The sequence below is a fragment of the Aphidius gifuensis genome, linkage group LG1 (assembly GCF_014905175.1).
Source record: "Aphidius gifuensis isolate YNYX2018 linkage group LG1, ASM1490517v1, whole genome shotgun sequence".
NCBI classification, from domain to species: domain Eukaryota; kingdom Metazoa; phylum Arthropoda; class Insecta; order Hymenoptera; family Braconidae; genus Aphidius; species Aphidius gifuensis.
Genome location: NC_057788.1, coordinates 4,346,024 through 4,364,950, shown reverse-complemented (window position 1 = coordinate 4,364,950; position 18,927 = coordinate 4,346,024). Strand labels below are relative to the sequence as shown.

Below are 18,927 nucleotides of genomic sequence, written 5' to 3'. Positions count from 1 at the left end.
ACGACTGTCACAGGGGTGTGTAGATATTTCTTATATACAAGATGAGTCACCAAGTATATAACAAAAAAAAAAGGGCAAACTCCTCCGTATATTATTTTATATTGAAAAACTTTAGCTGCTGTTTTTCTACTATCATCGAATTTAATATTATTTATATTATTTTTTTCATAGTCCATAAATTAAAATTGCATTTATTAGCAAAATGATACTCCAATAACTATCATACAAAATTTATCTATCATAGAAAGTTTTTAATTTCAAAATAAATTATTACAATTTTTCTATAATAATAATTATAATACTAGTTGATAGTTATTTATATATATAAAGTAAATAAACATCTGTTGGACAAGTGGTTTATATTTATATAGAAAAATTTATAAATATTAAATATACATAATAATTGTTATATGGATTCATAAATATTAATTATGTATATTGATAGGATCCTAAAAGTTTTATATATTTATTTAGGCGTACATGTTTTTCTCTCAATCTACAAATATACATACTCACATGTGTGAATGTCTATCTGTTAATATGTATATAAAACAAATAATAATGTAAGAGGATTAAATATGAAATTTTTATTTCATTTTTCTTTTTTCATTTTTTTTTCATTATCAAATCTATCACCATGCCAATTTGAGTTATTTGTCTCGCGCGCCCTTATCATCATCAGGATAATCATTGTGATGGATACATTTTTAATCGTATTTAAAAATAAACAGGTCAGCTATTAAAGCTGTTTTAATTTTTTTTTAATTTTTCATAATTTTTTGCATCAAGATAATTAGGACGGTAATGATTATACGGCATACTTATGTGTAAATGAAATAATTAATTTTTTTAAATATTATATTATTCGAAAAATTAAATATAATGTTATTTAAATTAAATATCTGCTTGTAGATATAGCCGAATATCTGTCTATATATATGTAAAGTTAATAAATGAGAAAATAAAAAAAAAAGTAGTCATGGTTTTATTGACGCGCAGGCGTAAAAAATAAAAATTCGTTTGATACACACGAGTGTATTGTTCGCCCCTTGAATATACAGTAGATATTCAAAGTTTTTTAGTTTGTAGTTGGTGTTGTTGAAGATAGTAACATCAATATAATACTGGAATACGCTTGTTTAAATTATTTTTTTTTCATTAAACTTTCCCTCAATTATTGTATTTTTTATAAAAACATTTGAAAAAAATAATTCCAAGTTTTCAATTTTTGAGTTAATTTAAAAAATTGTTTATTTTTTTTTTTTATAAAAACTGTTATTGTGCAAAAAAAAAAATACTATACAGTTTTAAAAAAATATTTAATTTATTATTTATCAATTGAAGAATATAATTTTTTTATTTTTGTTATTTAATTTATTGTTATATTTGTTTAAATTATTTAATAATCATTGTTATCATCATTAGTCAAATTGAATATTTATAGTTCAAAGATCAGATCGCATCGTCAATAAGGTCGACAACGATTCAATTATTTTATGAATAAATAATATTTAAAATTTGCATTTGTATCGACAAACAAAAAAATAAAAAGTTCAGTGACTCGTAATTTATTTACACAAAACAAATATATATTGCAATTTTTCTATTGTATATAAAGTAATAAATAAAATGATACAATTACGAGTCCAGATGTACCTTGTGTTTACACTTGCAATAACATCTGCATCAGGTGAGTTGTATATATCATTTTTAATTTATATCCATTAAGTTTCTGCAATTTTAAATTATCAACTAAAAAAAAAACCAAAATGACAAATAAATAAAGATTATAATTAAACAAAGGATCACCAAAAAACCTGATGATATATATTCACAGATTGTACCTACAGATAGCCACAATATTATTATTATAATATTTATAGCAAATGATAACATTATATTTTATCGCATGAATAGATAAATTGATTTAATATTTGTATATATTTATTTATTATTTTATCAGTTATAAAATAACCCTATACAGGTAATTCTTTGTATTATTTTTATTATTTTATTATATTTACATATTTGCGTATAATTTAAATCAAAAAATATTTTTATAAAGATGCGTGTAAATTCATTTATACACCCAATAAACAGTTATTTAAATATTTTTTTTAAATGAAAAAAATAAATATATAAAAATGTCAGTATTATTGCTTTTTTGCGTGTTAATCTATCATTTGTATGCTCACTGATGTTGCACTCATTGTGATAATGTGCCATATGGGATAATACTCAATCAGCAAACTTAGCCAATGCAATGTCTGACTACTCATTGACATGTACTACTTGAATTAATGTTAAATCCTTTATAATAATAATAATAATAGCTAAAAAATAATATTAAATATTATAAATATTGAATATTAATTAAATTAAATTGGTTTATTGACCGTTGGTCATTTAAATATATATATGACACGTGTACATAAACCGTAGTTGATGCGTTGTTTACAAAGTCTCAACTGATTAAGTCATTTATTGCCAATAATATAACCATGCATGCATGCAAATGTTTACCAACTATTTATGTATTGTTTACCAATTAAAAAATTTCACTTAGATGCAAGCTAACATTATTGCTATCTGATACTGTTAGCTGTTATTCCTCCTATTCCAAATAGCTATATAAAAAAAATTTTTTTTTGTTTTTACAAACACTGATCAGACGAACATACATCATCATGATATTATGAAACTTGAAATAGTTTAAAGCTAAATATATATTAACACGTATATATATCAAAATGAATGCATGTTTAGTTTAATAATAAAATATTTTTTCTCTAAAATTTTACACTCGACATCATGTTGTAAATTAAAAAAACAATGTGATGACAATTTTTTTTATTTTTTTGATTTAATTCATGTATCCCTCTGTCATCCATCCATCTATAATTTATATATGTGCATGTGTGTTATTGAGGGTCTTGACTTTATCATTGAAAAAACCGAAAACCGTAAAAATTACACAATCGGATAAGCATGCATGTGTGAATGTACATGTGAGAAAAACAAAAAAAAAAAAATTCACTGGACTGCAGTTGTATGGATTGATTGTTGGGGCAAGTAGTTTCGAATTTAAATCGCCTATTGTTGTGTCCATGGGGTGGATTCATCAGCTCATTTCTAACAAATTCAATGAAAAGAAAAAAAAAAAAAAAAAGTGCACCTGTATAGTATCATCCGAGCTTTTATTTCATTTGAAAGTGTTAAAAAAAAAGCCTTGAAATAACAGGAGGATTAGTTGGAATGACAAAGTACATTCATAGATATATAATATATTTACGATATTTATAAATAGATAAATGAATGTTTAGTAGTTGTTTATAAATAGATAGACAGTCCTATATACAATGTCACTTGTATATAATAATAAAAATAACAATAACATATATTACAGAGGGTCTTTAAGTATTCAAAGTTTTTCAGCCCGTAAATAAATCACATAAGCCTGATGATAATATTTCTTTACTTTTTTTTTTTCCTGCATTTTTTTGTAATTGGACCAGTTGAAGAGAAAAAATAGAAATAATATATATATATATTTTCTTGACTTGGTGTATAATTATTACAAAAAAAATAATATAAATTTCAAATTGAAATAAATTTATATGGAAAAAAAAAATATTCAATGTCGTATTTTTCATAGAAAAATTTTAAATAGATCAAAAAGGAAATTTGGCAAACGTAAGATATAATTGTGAAAATAAAAAAAAAATATTTTTAGCAGGATATATTAATTTTAATTAGACAAATCGTAGACTACCACTTGCTATATTTATGTAAATTTTTTTAGATTAGATTAGTTGTATTTTGCAACGTCAAAGACCTTGGAATATGACGTGTAACACGCGACTCGTAATTAAAACAAACCACCTTGAAAATATCGATCTGCACTTAAATAATGAACTAATACTTACTGACTGACTGACTAACTACAACATGTACACAGTCATTCAACTTGAAAATCAATCTAATGAATATTTAATGTCATTATAATATTTTTATAATAATACATAATTATAATAATATTTTTTATAGGTATATATTTTTCACAATCTGATCTAACAGTAAGACTTCCTTATTGGAAAAATAATAATGCTAATAAAAATTGGAATAATTTATCAATATTTATTCCAAAAATATTAAACGACACGTCTGTTGTTTCAATAAATTTAACATATAAAATTGTTTCAACAAGTGATGAGGATTTGGTGACTATTGATAAGCATACCGGTGAAATTATTATCAATTATATATCAAAAAATGGTAACATAAATTTTTTATCATAATTTTAATATACTAAAACAATTTTTAAAATATAATTTTATTGTAGAAACAAAATTGATCATTCAAGCAAATCAAATTAATGACAAAAAAAATACAGCAACAATGGAATTAAATATTCAAAAAATTTTAATTGATAATAATTGTGATGATTTAACAAGAGATTTATGTTTTTGGAAAAATTCTAAATACAAAATATATGAAAATCAGAATGAAAATTTATTGGGAAATATTGGTTCTCATGTATACAAAACACTTTGTCCAAATTACAAAGTAACTCATTATGAATTATTAAATGCAACTGATTATTTTTATATATTAAATAATGGTGAATTTTATGCAAATGCAATGCTTGATAGAGATTCACAATATCCAGGACCAAATATTGATATAGAAATAAGATGTCTTGTTTATGATGAAACAACTGGTCAACAATTTATTCATCAAAATAATATTAATGTTGATATTCTTGATATTGATGATAATCCACCAATTGCACAAACAAACACAACAATAACAATACATTTAAAAGATTTTACAACTGGAGATAGACTAGATGACAATGAATTAATATTAAAAGATGCTGATTCAACATCAAGTAATGTTTATAATGTTAAAATACTTGAAGATGTTGATGATGCATTGGACATAACATTTAGCACAATGGCTGTTGAACATTCAATCATTACAGAGCCACCATCAACATTAATATTTGCAAGTAAGTTTATTATCAACTGAAATAATTATTCATTATAACTATATATTTAAATAATTATCAACAGGAATTTATTCAAAGACAACATTACTTCCAAAATCACCATACAAAGTTATACTTCAAGCGACTGATGAAACTCTCGCTCCCGGAAAAGGTGAAAAAACGGTAATTAAAAATCAATTTTAACAGTTTTTCATAATTATTATTATTACCAATAAATGAAGGAAGAGTACAATTATAATTTTTTTATTTTTTTATAAATTAAATTTAATGATTTTGAACAAGCCATTGATAATAATTGCTCACGATTGAAAGTCTTTAAGTACTAATCAATTTCAAGTGAATTTTATAATGAACCATTTACTAATAGCTTTTTATTTTTAATTGAAAATTAATTTCCTTAACGTGATTTTAATTTATTTTTCAAAGGTAAATATTACATTGTTATTTGTGGGACCACAACATCACCAAACAACGACAACAATTAAATCATTGACTTCTAAAAAAACAGCTGTATTATTTAATAATTATAATATTTATTTATCAAAATTTGCATCAAAGTTATATAGAGTTACACAGCCAGATATAAATTCTCATTTAAATCCAGTATTTAATATTCAAAATTCAAAAATTTTTGGAATAACTACTAAAACTGGTATTGTGTATGTTGCTAATACATCAATGCTTCAAAATGCACCAGATAAAATACCGTTAATAATTCAATGGAGCTTTTCAAATCAAAAGAAAATTTTATCAACAGAAATTATAATAAACATTATAAATACTACAAATGATACTTGTTCATTGGATGTGTCTGAACAGCATACTTGTGCAAATGTAGTCACAAAAAAATCATGTGAAACGCGTTGTGGTATTGGCAGTGGTGTATTCAGGTTATTTAAAAAAAAAAAAAATTAAATTAAACAGTATAAAATATTTAAATAAATACTAATAGTATGTATATTTTTTTTAGTAAAAATAATATTACACTAAATTGTGCATGGAGAGGAAAAAATATAACTTCAAAAGGACCAACATCAAGATATGAAACTTGTTCACCAAATTTAAAATATTGTCCTGATTCAATTTGCGATGAATTAGAAAAATTGGATCCAAGAATTTGTCCCCAAGATTGCACAACAAGTATTATTTATTTTAATTATTTATTTTTATTTATATAAATTATTGTAAATATTAAATTATAAATTTGTTGATCCAGTGGAACCGTCATTTGGTCAATTAAAAAAAGATAAAATTGGATTAAAAGATGGATTTGAAATATGCCGTTGTGATGATGAAGCTTATTGCAGTTGTGGACCTCTTTCATTGCATGCAATTGACAATAGTAATGAGATAATTGATTCGAAATATTCATCGAAAAATAATCTTATTAATAACAACAATAGCAACAAAGGAAACAGGAGAGACGATCGTAATAAAGGTTCAAACGAATTTCAATCGATTCCCATTAAACATGCACACATAGGTTTGTATCGAAATAATAATTAATTTATTTAACGTATTTAATTAATTAAATCAATTAATATTTATTTTCTTTATAGTTTCCGCAATACCAAGTGGTGAATGTGGAAGTAGTTGTATTATTGGTATTGTTTGTACGAGTTTGTTTACCGTGTGTGTTGTTGGAAGCTTTGTAACATGGAAATATCGGTAAATTAATTATTTAATATTTTAATATTTTCATTGAGTAAATTATAATTAAATTATAATTAAATTTTTTATAGAAATAGTAGCAAAACTAGACGAGAATTTAAACGTCAAACAGATGATATAAATAATACACTTGGTATTCTTCCACTTGATTATCTTGAGCGTAATGATAACGAGAGAGATGATGATACTGGTGCTGCTGATCATCATAGGATTATTGGATTAGAGTCATTTATAAATGGAAATATAAATATATTATTACCAAATAAATACTTGACAGTATGTTTAATTAATTAAGATACTTTAATATTATTATAATGTTAATTTTTTTATATGATTATATTATTTAATTAGCCTGATTCAAAATGGGAATTTCCAAGATCTCAATTGACAATTGAACAAGTACTTGGTGAAGGAGAATTTGGCAGGGTACTCAAAGCAAAAGCAATTGATATATGTGATTGGCCTGGTGCAACAACTGTTGCTGTTAAAACATTAAAAGAAGATGCAAGTAATTCAGAACTTGCTGATTTATTATCTGAATATCAATTGTTAAAACAAGTACAACATCCAAATGTCATTAAACTTTTTGGGGCGTGTACAATGCCAGGTGGACCAGTTTATCTTATTATTGAATTTGCGGAATTTGGCTCTCTAAGGTATTTTTATTTAATTACTATTTTTTTTTTATTAAATTTATTAACATTGTGTTGAATATATAATATGTATGCAAATTATTTCTTGACCCTCTGTTTGTGGAATTTTTAATATAACAAAATAATGTACGTGGCTGTTGATGATTATTATAAATTTATATTACAGAAATTATTTACGTCAAACTCGTCATCTTGATGGTATAGAGACATCAGTATTGTCACACAAAATATTGCTTGATGATAATCAAGCAGCATACCAAGATGTCATGTTGAATAATAAAATAAATTCACATGATATTTTATCATTTGCCTGGCAAATAAGCAAGGGAATGTCTTACCTAACAGACATCAAAGTATGTATTGATTTTTTTTTATAATAACAATGCAATATATTCATTTTTAAATTAATTTCTTTTCTGTTTAGCTTGTTCATCGTGATTTGGCTGCACGAAATGTATTACTTGCTAAATGTGGAAGCGATAAAGTTTGTAAAATATCAGATTTTGGATTGACTCGTGATATTTATGAGGATGATGCATATTTAAAAAGAAGCAAAGGCAGAGGTATTATTAATAAATAATAATTCAATTTTATTATATATTTTTGATTAAATAATTAAACTATTTATTTATTTATGTAGTACCAGTAAAATGGATGGCACCAGAATCACTTGCAGATCATATATACACAAGTAAATCTGATGTTTGGAGTTTTGGTGTTTTGCTATGGGAATTGGTTACTCTTGGAGCATCACCATATCCAGGTGTTGATGTACATAATCTCTATAGTCTTCTTAAAAATGGATATCGAATGGAAAAACCACACAATTGTTCACACCAATTGTAAGTATTACAACATTATAATAATATTAAATAGATAATTATTAATTATTCATAATAATTTAACAGATATAAAATAATGGTTTCGTGCTGGCACGATGAACCATATATGAGACCATCATTTAAACACCTCATTAGTCAATGGGAACATATGCTAGAAGATGACATTGAATATCTTGATCTCAATCCAACAACTGTTGATAATCAAGCATATTTTTCATCACTTTATGCTCTTGACAGTCCAATTAGTAAGTTTATAATTAAATACAAATAAATATATAATAATATTATTATTAATAATTACAGGTTCAAGTAATGAAACAAGTGATAGTGGCATACAAAATAATATTCAAAATAAATCAGTCAATTATCATGATGAATCAACTGGTGATTGCATTAAAAAATGTGAAAAAATAGATAAACTACAAGGCTTATGGCAAGAAGCATCATCATCATTATTTAATCCATTAGAAAATAATCAATTGTCAATAAAAAATAAGACTGCAATTTATATTAATGAACAATTAGATAGTAATAGTAATTTAAATGATAATTATTATGAAAAACCAATTGGAGTTAGAAGAGTAAGCATTATTAGCACTAATGAAAATAATAAATCAACAATTATGACAATTAATGATAGTAATAATGATGATGATGATGATGAAAATAATCAATCTCAGTCATATATTGATATGGAAAAAAATAAAAAATTCAATGAACAAGCTGATTTATTATTACTATTAAATAAAATTGATAACACTAGTGATAATTAATTGAATAATTAATTTTTTAAATACAATGTACTTTAATGTGTAATTTAAAATTTTATATTATTTATTAACTATTATTAATATTATTACAAATTAAGCGCAGTAAAAAAAAACAAAATAAACAATATCAATCATGATTAAACAAAAGAAAAGAATTTTTAAAGTTAAAAATTAAATAATAATATCAAAAGAAATTGCCATTCAAATGAGTCCAGCTCATTAAAATTATTAATATCAAATCAATTAAATTCCAGTACATTTAGATAATTATTATTATTCTAATAATAATAATATTTATAATTTATAAATTCAATTGGTCAATATGAAATTTATCATTGTTGTCTGGTAAAGCAACATAATGACCCTGTATTGTTTCGATTTTTAAATGGTTATCATCATAATTATCACTATCATCACCGAGTAAATTTAGTTCATCAATTTTTGTTGAAAAATATTGAGGAAATTGACAGTTTAATGTTTCATTACTTGTGTAATAATCGTTGTTACTATTTTTTTTATAATTACAATCGCCAGATTGATAATTTTTTTGATAATTATCATCTGGTCCTTGAAATAAGCCATAAGTTTCAGTATTATTTATTTGACTAGTAGATTTTTTAAAGCATATTTCAGTCATAGCAATATTTATATTGGCAATTAAATCTTTGCTTGATTTACCAAATAGCTTTAATTTGTTACTTTGATAAATGTATCTTATCATTTTATCTAAATTATCAGGTATTGTAAATTTTTTAAAAAGACGAGCCTCTTCAGGTATGTCATTTTGACTACAATATGGAAATACAATTTTCATGTATTTTTTATTATTTTTTGAATAATTTTCTCGCACAAGTCGAAGCAAATGATTATCCAAATTCTGATAAATAGTACTTGCAGAATTGGTATTATCACAACTAGATGATGGTGGTGGTGATGTTGCAATTAAAATAATATTTGCTTTATCAAATGCATCATTACACCATATAGCTGGATCCTAAAATTATAATAATTATTATATTAAAATAAAAGAAACAAAATTATTAATAATACATAATGCTTTGTAATATTTACTCGAGTAGATGTTTTTGGTATATCAAGTACATCAATCATAGCATTGATTCCACAACTTTTTAAATATTTTGCAAAACTTATCATAACATTAACATGTGCTGAATGAGTTGGTGAGTAAATCAAGAGACAATTTTGATTAAATTTCTTCATTATTTCTAAAATATTAAAAATTAAATTTTAGTAAAATAGCAATCTTTATATTTAGTCATAAAATAATTACCTCTTTGTTTATAAAAACTGTATAAATAATAAATTGCATATAATAAAACTGGTGGTATCCACACAAAACTTATAATCATTATGAATAATTTTTTAGTTTGATATTCTAAAAAAAAAGAAATGAGGAAATATCCAATTATAATTTCAAATTAATACTGTTATAATGATTTTTTAATTAATTAACTTACTCGTACTAATTGCAGGCAGTGTATTATTGACACATCCATATTCACCACATTGTGGATGCATTGAAGCAACTTTAAATTGATAAATACCTTCACTCACAGTAAAATTATACTGTAAATGATTATCACCATTATCATTATTGTATTTCAAAATAACATCAACAACGTCAATTATTGTATTGGTGTTGTATTTTATCATCCATATTTTGTAGCTTGTAATATTATATTTATTTGGCATTGGTTGTATGAATAATGACAATGTTGATACATCAGAAACATCAATATAGACAAATGGTTTGTACTCAAATACACTACTGATGTGTTCATCTTAAATAAAAAATTAATTAATTATTATTCTTGTTGTTGTTATTAGTATTTAATTGACTTACCAATTGATGAATGATTTGGTACATTAAAAACAAGTTTCCTGCTGTATTTATAATGATTAAAAGTAACAAGATATTCAAGTTTGTAGTCTGTATCTTCAAATGATGAATTAGCAAATGGACAAGAAATAAATAAATTTTTTTTGTCTCTATTGTATTTATCAAAGCCATGAAATATACTATCACGACAGTGTGATGATGCTGTGTCACCAAGGCTTTGATATCTCGTTAATAATCTTTTAAATTTAATATCATTAATAGTAAGATTAAAAGCTGTTATTTTTTTATGAGGAAGATTGACAATATATGCTGATAATTTTAAATCAATCAGGGCTACTCCAGGTGGTGGAGCATGTCCATATTTATGAAATTTTATATCAATACAATCTTGACCTCTTTGTATTGATGTTAAATAACATTTTTCATTGTTATTTATATTGATAACGTTATCAATGTTGTTGTTGTTATTATTGTGACAAAAATCTGAATAACATTGAAGAGAATCACTTGTTCCACTTGTCAAAGTAATCATTGAGTTGTACAAATTTATAAATAATAAAGTTAATATTAAACTAGGCATTGTTACTTTGTTTTTTAATTATGATGCACAATATAATTTAAACGTCAACATTATTTTAGATTTATAAATAAACTTATGTGTGTTTACATACGTTGATCAGGCTACTTTGTTGTCACTTGTCTTGTCAATATGGTGGACTAAAGATTTTAAGACTAGTGGCCTCTAGCTTTCATGTTTTTTATTATTTTTGTAAACATAAAAATTTTGAGGTTAATTGTTTTATCTGTCTACTGATTATCCACGTTGAATTTGTAATAAATTAATTTGTTAATATTAATTATTAATCTTACAATAAATACACTGAAATAATTATAAATAATTTAAATATTGGACTTAAAATGGTTCAAAAAAAACGAGGTAAGTTTAGCATATTGTTTTTAAATAAAATATATAAGCTTAATGTTTAACAATGTATGATAATAATACTAACTATGTTTTTTTTTTTTCAACAACAACAACAATTAGTATTTGTCGAGAGTAAAGAGGAACGAATGCTCATGACAATTGGTGAAATAATACAAGAATTATTAATTGCTGATAAACAAAATCGTGATGTTGATTTAAATAAATTAAAAACTCGTATATCATCAAAATATGGTTTAGATTCATCACCACGTCTTGTTGATATTATTGCTGCTGTTCCATCAGATGCTAAAGTAAAATTATTACCAAAATTAAAAGCAAAACCAATAAGAACAGCAAGTGGAATTGCTGTTGTTGCTGTTATGTGTAAACCACATCGTTGTCCACATATTAATATGACTGGTAATATATGTGTATATTGTCCAGGTGGTCCTGATTCAGATTTTGAATATTCAACACAATCATATACTGGCTTTGAGCCAACATCAATGCGTGCAATACGTGCACGTTATGATCCATTATTACAAACACGTCATCGTGTTGATCAACTTAAACAATTAGGACATAGTGTTGATAAAGTTGAATTTATTGTAATGGGTGGTACATTTATGTCCTTGCCAGATGATTATCGTGATTATTTTATACGTAATTTACATGATGCATTGTCTGGTCATATTAGTAATAATGTTGATGAAGCTGTTAAATTTTCTGAACGTAGTAAAACAAAATGTATTGGTATTACAATTGAAACACGTCCAGATTATTGTTTAAAAAAACATTTATCTGATATGTTACGTTATGGTTGTACGAGATTAGAAATTGGTTTACAATCAGTATATGAAGATGTTGCACGTGATACTAATCGTGGACATACTGTTAAAGCTGTATGTCAAAGTTTTTGTTTTTCAAAAGATGCTGGTTTTAAAGTTATTGCACATATGATGCCTGATTTGCCAAATGTTGATATTGAAAGAGACATTGAACAATTTATTGAATTATTTGATAATCCATCATTTCGTATTGATGGATTAAAAATATATCCAACACTTGTTATACGTGGTACTGGTCTTTATGAATTATGGAAAACTGGACGTTATAAAAGTTATCCACCAAGTACATTGATTGATTTAGTTGCTAAAATATTATCATTAATACCACCATGGACAAGAGTTTACAGAGTACAACGTGATATACCAATGCCACTTGTAACATCTGGTGTTGAACATGGTAATTTACGTGAACTTGCATTAGCAAGAATGAAAGATTTTGGTACTGATTGTCGTGATGTACGTACAAGAGAAGTTGGAATACAACAAATACATAATAAAGTACAGCCATATGAAGTTGAATTAATAAGACGTGATTATTATGCTAATAATGGATGGGAAACATTTTTATCATATGAAGATCCAACACAAGATATACTTGTTGGATTATTGAGATTAAGAAAATGTTCGGTTGATACATTTAAAAGTGAACTTAAAGATAAATGTTCAATTGTACGTGAACTTCATGTTTATGGTAGTGTTGTACCAGTTAATGCACGTGATCCAACTAAATTTCAACATCAAGGTTTTGGCATGTTACTCATGGAGGAAGCTGAACGTATTGCTAGAGAAGAACATGGCTCAATTAAAATGGCTGTTATATCAGGTAAATTGTTTTTTTATAAATATTTTTTTGTACAACTTGATTTAAATGAAAATAATTTATTAATTTTGGTTATTTATTATTTTCTTTTTATGCAGGTGTTGGAACTCGTAACTATTATCGTAAAATTGGCTATGAATTGGATGGTCCATATATGTCTAAATCTCTTGTTGATAAAAAATAAAATTATTCATAATATTATTGTACACAATATTTTTTTTTAATCAATAAAAAAACGTTTTAAAATTATTAGTTTTATTTTTATTTTTATTAATTTATTAATTGTTTATAGGTAAGAATTTTCATTAATCGAATAATATTTAATACACTTATTTTTTTCATTATAATTATATATTAATTTATTATAAATATTTTATAATTTATTATAGATATTTTATTAAATTATAAAATTTTTATTATTCATCCGGATAATTAATAATGGCAGCTCTTAAGTACCGAGTAATATTTATGATTGGTTCTGTACCATCTATGTCAACTATCAGGTGGACTGCATATTTCAAAACAATACTGTAAAATTAAAATAATATTATTATTTTTTATAAAGAGATATAAATAATAAATTGAAACTTAAAATAAATAGAATTCAATATTTTTCATTTAATAGAGTATTAATAATAAAGATATTTTAATAATTTAAATAATGATAAACGAAAAATACTAAAAATTATTGATTCATCATCAACTTACGTTTCATCATCATCTTGGGTTTTTAATGATGTCTCACCGCTCTCAAGTACTGCTTCAAATTTACCAATTTTTGATGATATTTTTTCATCTTTTTTTTCAGCAGCAATTTTATTTGTTAAATTTTTAGCCAATTCTTTGCAAGACTCAATATCAACTGTGTGATCGAAAACGAAACTGTAAAATAAAAATAAAATAATCAATGATGTATATTTTTCATCAACAGTTTATAAAATATATAAATAAATAGTGAAAACACTCATAAGGTCAATTAAAAATTATCGATTATTATTAAACTTACACTTCATCACTTTTTTTAGTTTTTACAGTTACTTGACCTCCTTCAACTAACACATGATGATGACCAATTATTTGAAGGGGTTCATTTGTTTTTTCTTTGGCACCAACTCCATTTTCAGCCCATTGTTCGGACGATATGTAGTTACAATGAGGTTTATAAAGTAAACTGTAAGATAATAATATAAATAAATAATTAATACTCATATTTAAATAATTTTGTTTGAAAAAAAACAATTGATTCAATATTAATCATTGATATTAACTCACGTTTTATCAGAACCTTGTGTTTTTAATGTTAATTTAGTTTGATCAACTGATGCAACATAATTACTGTTTACTGGAAGTTTTAAGCTTTTTTCTATGGCTTCATCTTCAGTAGCAATTTTATTCTGTAAATTGTCAGTCGATTTTTTGTAAACTTTAATGCCAATTTTGTGATTGAAAATAAAACTGTAAAATGAGAAAAAAAAAATATTTTCATTAATAACTATGAATAATTAATCGAAACTAACCATAAGACAATTTTACTCAATTAAAAATTCATAACAAATACACTAGTTAAATATTTTCACCAACAAAAAAATTGATTAATATTCGACTTACGTTTCATCATTCTCTTCTATTTTTAATATTAATTTGCCACTATCAAGTGATACATTAAATTTGCCAACTTTTGATGTCAATGTTTCTTTTTCTCCAGCACCAGATTCATTCTGTAAATTTTTAATCAATTCATCTTCATGTTTAATGGCAACTGCTAGAGGCAAAATAAAACTGTAAAATAATAATATTAATAAATAATAACTGTTAATTAATAATGTATATTTTTTTTATAAACAGTTCAATAAATAGAGAATTTTTTTACTAAATAAAACATAATAAATTAGATAATTAAATAATTTTAGTTATTCAAAAGATAGTTGAAAATAATTAATTGGAATTCGACTTACATTTCATCGTTTTCCTGGGTTTTTAATGTAAATTTACCACGATTAACTGATACATCAAAGTTACCAACTTTTAGGGCTAATCCTTTTTCATCATTAGAAGGAATTTCATTTTGTAAACTTTCAACTAAATATGTTCCATCAGCTGTATTTGTTGAAAATGTTTTGTTAACAGCAGCATTTAAGACTTTCCAATACTTAGACAACCCTTTTTCAGCTTTATAAAAATAACAAATAATAACAATTGAAAAAATATTATTTCAAATATAAAATATAGGTACAATACCTACTTGATGATATTTTTTTAAAAATAATAATTACGAATATTAAAAATGAAAGAGCTTAAAAAATTATCAATTGAAAGCAATATTTTCTAAATTTATCCACAATAAAATGACAAAGCAAAAAGTGGGCTATCTAATAAATAATACTTGACGTCAAGGAAAACACACGTGGTATATGTTTTGAGCCAAACAAAGCCAAGAAAAAGATAAATTTCATGAATAAAAAAATTAATTAAAATAATATTAATTGTTACCTTGAGTAACTTGTGATTTTCCAGATTCATAATTACAAGCATTATTTAATTTATTTGATGTAGTTGAATATTTAGAACTGTCATTACGATAATTACCCACGTTCCACATGAATCCCAGATATTTTGTTGACTTATTTGCTGTGCTAACACGCAATGCATTTTTAACAATTGCGTTCATTTTTTTATTTTGTTTTGTCAAACAATATAAACAGTAATTAACACTAATTGTTTAAATAATATATAAAATTTTATTTTCTAGACTGTGCTAGACAACGTTGTAGAAACACATGGGAGAACACAAAAATTAAAAGAACATTAACAAGTAACAACAGATTACCTTGTAGGTGTGATAAAGTGACTTGCAGCTGAGATCACGTCAGTAAAAATGCACCTTCACCTTCCAAACGGTTAACTCATTGTTCAAGCATCTTTTTTTTTAATATTTTATCTATATATTTATTAAAAAACATTTTTAATTTATTTATTAACATTAAGAAAAATTAATTAATAAATTCACAATGATAAATATTATTAAAAACAAAGCAATTTTTAATTTTAAATAATAATTTTTTTATTTAGAACAAAAAATTTAATAAATTTATTTACGAAAATATCTCATTGTGCGATCTGATGGTTTACCAGTTATATTATATTTTTTGTAAAATTGTCCTCTCCAAATTTCACTCATTGATTTTATTTTTATTATTAAACCTTTATTATTCAATACTTATAATATATATGTAGTTTTAAAATAAATTATTAATTTTTCTAAACATCTGCATATACTTTTTGTTATTTTTACAAATATGTACATAAATTTATCAATTATTTATTGGTAAAAATGTTTATATTAATCAAATAATATTTAAAACAATAATTTATATTATTGTTTATTATTAATGTGGATGATTAATAAAGGCAGTTTTTAAATACCGAGTAATATTAATAATTGGTTCTATACCATTTACGTCAACTATCAGGTGGACTGCACATTTCAAAACAATACTGTAAAATCAAAATAATATTATTAAAAATCATGTATTATTTCAAATATTTAAATAATAATAAAAGAAAAATATTCAAATTTATTGATGAATTATCAACTTACGTTTCATCCGTGTCTTGTGTTTTTAATGTTATCTCACCGCTCTCAAGTACTACTTCAAATTCACCAATTGTTGATGTTATTTTTTCGAATTCTTCTTCAGTAGCAATTTTATTTGTTAGATTTTTAGCTAGATCTTCGCAAGACTTGAAGTCAACTGTGTGATCGAAAACGAAACTGTAAAATAAAAATAATATAATAATCAATGTATATTTTCAATATTTTTCATTTGATTAAGTAATTTTAATAAACAAAAAATTGATTCAAATTATTGATTAATATTTAACTTACATTTCATCACTTTTTTTATGTTTTACAGTTACTCGACCTCCTTCAACTAACACATGATGATGACCCATTATTTGAAGAAATCGATTTGTTTCTTCATTGCCACCAATTCCATTTTTAGCCAATTGTTTGGAATATACAAGATTACAGTCAGGTTCTTGGAGCCATTCGAGCATACTGTAACATGATAATAATAATAATAATAATATAAATGAATAATTAACACTTATAGTTAAATAATTTTAATAAACAAAAACAATTAGTTCAATATTAATAAAAATAAAATAATAATGAATATTCAACTTACATGGTATTATATTCTTGTGTTTTTAATGTTAATTTAGTTTGATCAACTGATGCAGCATAATTACTGTTTACTGGAAGTTTTAAGCTTTTTTCTATGGCTTCATCTTCAGTAGCAATTTTTTTATTCTTAAAACACTTATTGTCAGTCAACTTTTTGTAAACTTTAATTTCAAGTTTGTGATTAAAAGTAAAACTGTAAAATGAAAAAAAGAAATTATTATTATTTATTAATAACTATGAATAATAAGACAATTTTTTTTTACTTAATTAAAAATTCATAACAAATACATTAATTAAATATTTTTACCAATAAAAAAATTAATTAATATTCGACTTACGTTTCATCATTCTCTTCTATTTTTAATATTAGTTTGCCATTATCAAGTGATACATTAAATTTGCCAACTTTTGATGTTAATGTTTCTTTTTTTCCAGCAGCAGTTTCATTCTGTAAATTTTTAATCATTTCATCTTCATGCTTAATGACAACTGCTGGAGGCAAAATAAAACTATAAAATAATAATATTAATAAATAATAATGTATATTTTTTTATAAACAGTTCAATAAATATATAAATATAGAGAATTTTTTTACTAAATAAAACATAATAAATAAGATAATTAAATAATTTTAATTATCTGAAAGACAGTTGAAAATAATTAATTGGAATTTGACTCACGTTTCGTTGTTTTTCTGTGTTTTTAATGTAAATTTACCACGATTAATTATTGATACATCAAAGTCACCAACTTTTAGGGTTTCATTTTGTAAACTTTCAGTCAGTGTTGCATCAGCTGTATTTGTTGAAAGTATTTTGTTAACAGCAGCATTTAAGACATTCCAATGCTTAGACAATTCTTTTTTAACTTTATAAAAATAATAAATAATAAAAATTAAAAAATTGTTTTTAAATATAAAATATACAATACCTACTTGATGATATTTTTTTTAAATATCTAACTACGAATGGTATATTTTTAGAGCCAAACAGAGCCAAGAAAAAGATCAAGTTCATGAATTAAAAAATTAATTAAAATAATATTAATTGTTACCTTGAGTAACTTGTGATTTTCCAGATTCATATTTACAAGCATTATTTAATTTATTTGATGTAGTTGAATATTTAGAACTGTCTTTACGATAGTTACCCACGTTCCACATGGATCCCAGATATTTTGTTGACTTATTTGCTGTGCCAACACGCAATGCATTTTTTACAATTGCGTTCATTTTTTTATTTTGTTTTGTCAAACAATATAAACAGTAATTAATACTAATTGTTTAAATAATATATAAAAATTTATTTCCTAGACTGTGTTAGACAACGTTGTAGAGA

General features: G+C 24.1%; 5 protein-coding genes across 5 annotated transcripts; 2 read left to right on the top strand and 3 right to left on the bottom strand.

Annotated features, from left to right (window-relative positions):
• Window positions 1-1,082: 1,082 nt before the first annotated feature.
• Window positions 1,083-9,052, top strand: LOC122861055. Its single transcript, XM_044165218.1, has 15 exons — window positions 1,083-1,690; window positions 4,048-4,275; window positions 4,343-5,011; window positions 5,076-5,173; window positions 5,438-5,901; window positions 5,982-6,151; window positions 6,228-6,494; window positions 6,571-6,679; window positions 6,754-6,958; window positions 7,034-7,338; window positions 7,502-7,688; window positions 7,760-7,898; window positions 7,976-8,177; window positions 8,244-8,422; window positions 8,481-9,052. The coding sequence occupies exons 1-15, from the start codon at window positions 1,630-1,632 to the stop codon at window positions 8,948-8,950; spliced, it is 3,753 nt and encodes a 1,250-aa protein (XP_044021153.1). The 5' UTR covers window positions 1,083-1,629; the 3' UTR covers window positions 8,951-9,052.
• LOC122861056 lies at window positions 8,981-11,518 on the bottom strand. Its single transcript, XM_044165219.1, has 5 exons — window positions 10,812-11,518; window positions 10,426-10,749; window positions 10,239-10,343; window positions 10,019-10,173; window positions 8,981-9,941 (listed from the first exon to the last, which is right to left on the bottom strand). Exons 1-5 carry the CDS (start codon window positions 11,386-11,388, stop codon window positions 9,249-9,251), a joined length of 1,854 nt encoding a protein of 617 aa, XP_044021154.1. The 5' UTR covers window positions 11,389-11,518; the 3' UTR covers window positions 8,981-9,248.
• A 60-nt stretch (window positions 11,519-11,578) lies between these two features.
• On the top strand, window positions 11,579-14,001 carry LOC122861054 (elongator complex protein 3). The gene is made up of 3 exons (XM_044165217.1): window positions 11,579-11,745; window positions 11,854-13,404; window positions 13,500-14,001. The coding sequence occupies exons 1-3, from the start codon at window positions 11,727-11,729 to the stop codon at window positions 13,583-13,585; spliced, it is 1,656 nt and encodes a 551-aa protein (XP_044021152.1). The 5' UTR covers window positions 11,579-11,726; the 3' UTR covers window positions 13,586-14,001.
• Window positions 13,818-16,069, bottom strand: LOC122847861. Its single transcript, XM_044145718.1, has 7 exons — window positions 15,892-16,069; window positions 15,357-15,570; window positions 15,010-15,180; window positions 14,674-14,856; window positions 14,408-14,572; window positions 14,110-14,283; window positions 13,818-13,929 (listed from the first exon to the last, which is right to left on the bottom strand). Exons 1-7 carry the CDS (start codon window positions 16,067-16,069, stop codon window positions 13,818-13,820), a joined length of 1,197 nt encoding a protein of 398 aa, XP_044001653.1.
• A 718-nt stretch (window positions 16,070-16,787) lies between these two features.
• LOC122847860 lies at window positions 16,788-18,821 on the bottom strand. The gene is made up of 7 exons (XM_044145716.1): window positions 18,644-18,821; window positions 18,271-18,457; window positions 17,929-18,099; window positions 17,592-17,783; window positions 17,288-17,461; window positions 17,000-17,173; window positions 16,788-16,896 (listed from the first exon to the last, which is right to left on the bottom strand). Exons 1-7 carry the CDS (start codon window positions 18,819-18,821, stop codon window positions 16,788-16,790), a joined length of 1,185 nt encoding a protein of 394 aa, XP_044001651.1.
• Between the last annotated feature and the right edge of the window lie 106 nt (window positions 18,822-18,927).

Bases quoted from the DNA above. Each gene is read 5' to 3' on its own strand.
- LOC122861055 (XM_044165218.1), top strand. From the start codon at position 1,630: ATGATACAATTACGAGTCCAGATGTACCTTGTGTTTACACTTGCAATA. The intron at 5,012-5,075 runs GTAAGTTTATTA...AATTATCAACAG, and splicing joins ATCAACATTAATATTTGCAA to GAATTTATTCAAAGACAACA. The intron at 7,899-7,975 runs GTATTATTAATA...TTATTTATGTAG, and splicing joins AAAAAGAAGCAAAGGCAGAG to TACCAGTAAAATGGATGGCA.
- LOC122861056 (XM_044165219.1), bottom strand. From the start codon at position 11,388: ATGCCTAGTTTAATATTAACTTTATTATTTATAAATTTGTACAACTCA. The intron at 10,344-10,425 runs GTAAGTTAATTA...CTTTTTTTTTAG, and splicing joins ACTGCCTGCAATTAGTACGA to AATATCAAACTAAAAAATTA. The intron at 10,174-10,238 runs GTAATTATTTTA...TTAATATTTTAG, and splicing joins CAGTTTTTATAAACAAAGAG to AAATAATGAAGAAATTTAAT.
- LOC122861054 (XM_044165217.1), top strand. The intron at 13,405-13,499 runs GTAAATTGTTTT...CTTTTTATGCAG, and splicing joins TAAAATGGCTGTTATATCAG to GTGTTGGAACTCGTAACTAT.
- LOC122847861 (XM_044145718.1), bottom strand. From the start codon at position 16,069: ATGAACGCAATTGTTAAAAATGCATTGCGTGTTAGCACAGCAAATAAG. The intron at 15,181-15,356 runs GTAAGTCGAATT...ATTATTTTACAG, and splicing joins ACCCAGGAAAACGATGAAAT to TTTTATTTTGCCTCTAGCAG. The intron at 14,857-15,009 runs GTAAGTCGAATA...CTCATTTTACAG, and splicing joins ATAGAAGAGAATGATGAAAC to TTTTATTTTCAATCACAAAA.
- LOC122847860 (XM_044145716.1), bottom strand. From the start codon at position 18,821: ATGAACGCAATTGTAAAAAATGCATTGCGTGTTGGCACAGCAAATAAG. The intron at 18,100-18,270 runs GTGAGTCAAATT...ATTATTTTATAG, and splicing joins ACACAGAAAAACAACGAAAC to TTTTATTTTGCCTCCAGCAG. The intron at 17,462-17,591 runs GTAAGTTGAATA...ATCATGTTACAG, and splicing joins ACACAAGAATATAATACCAT to TATGCTCGAATGGCTCCAAG.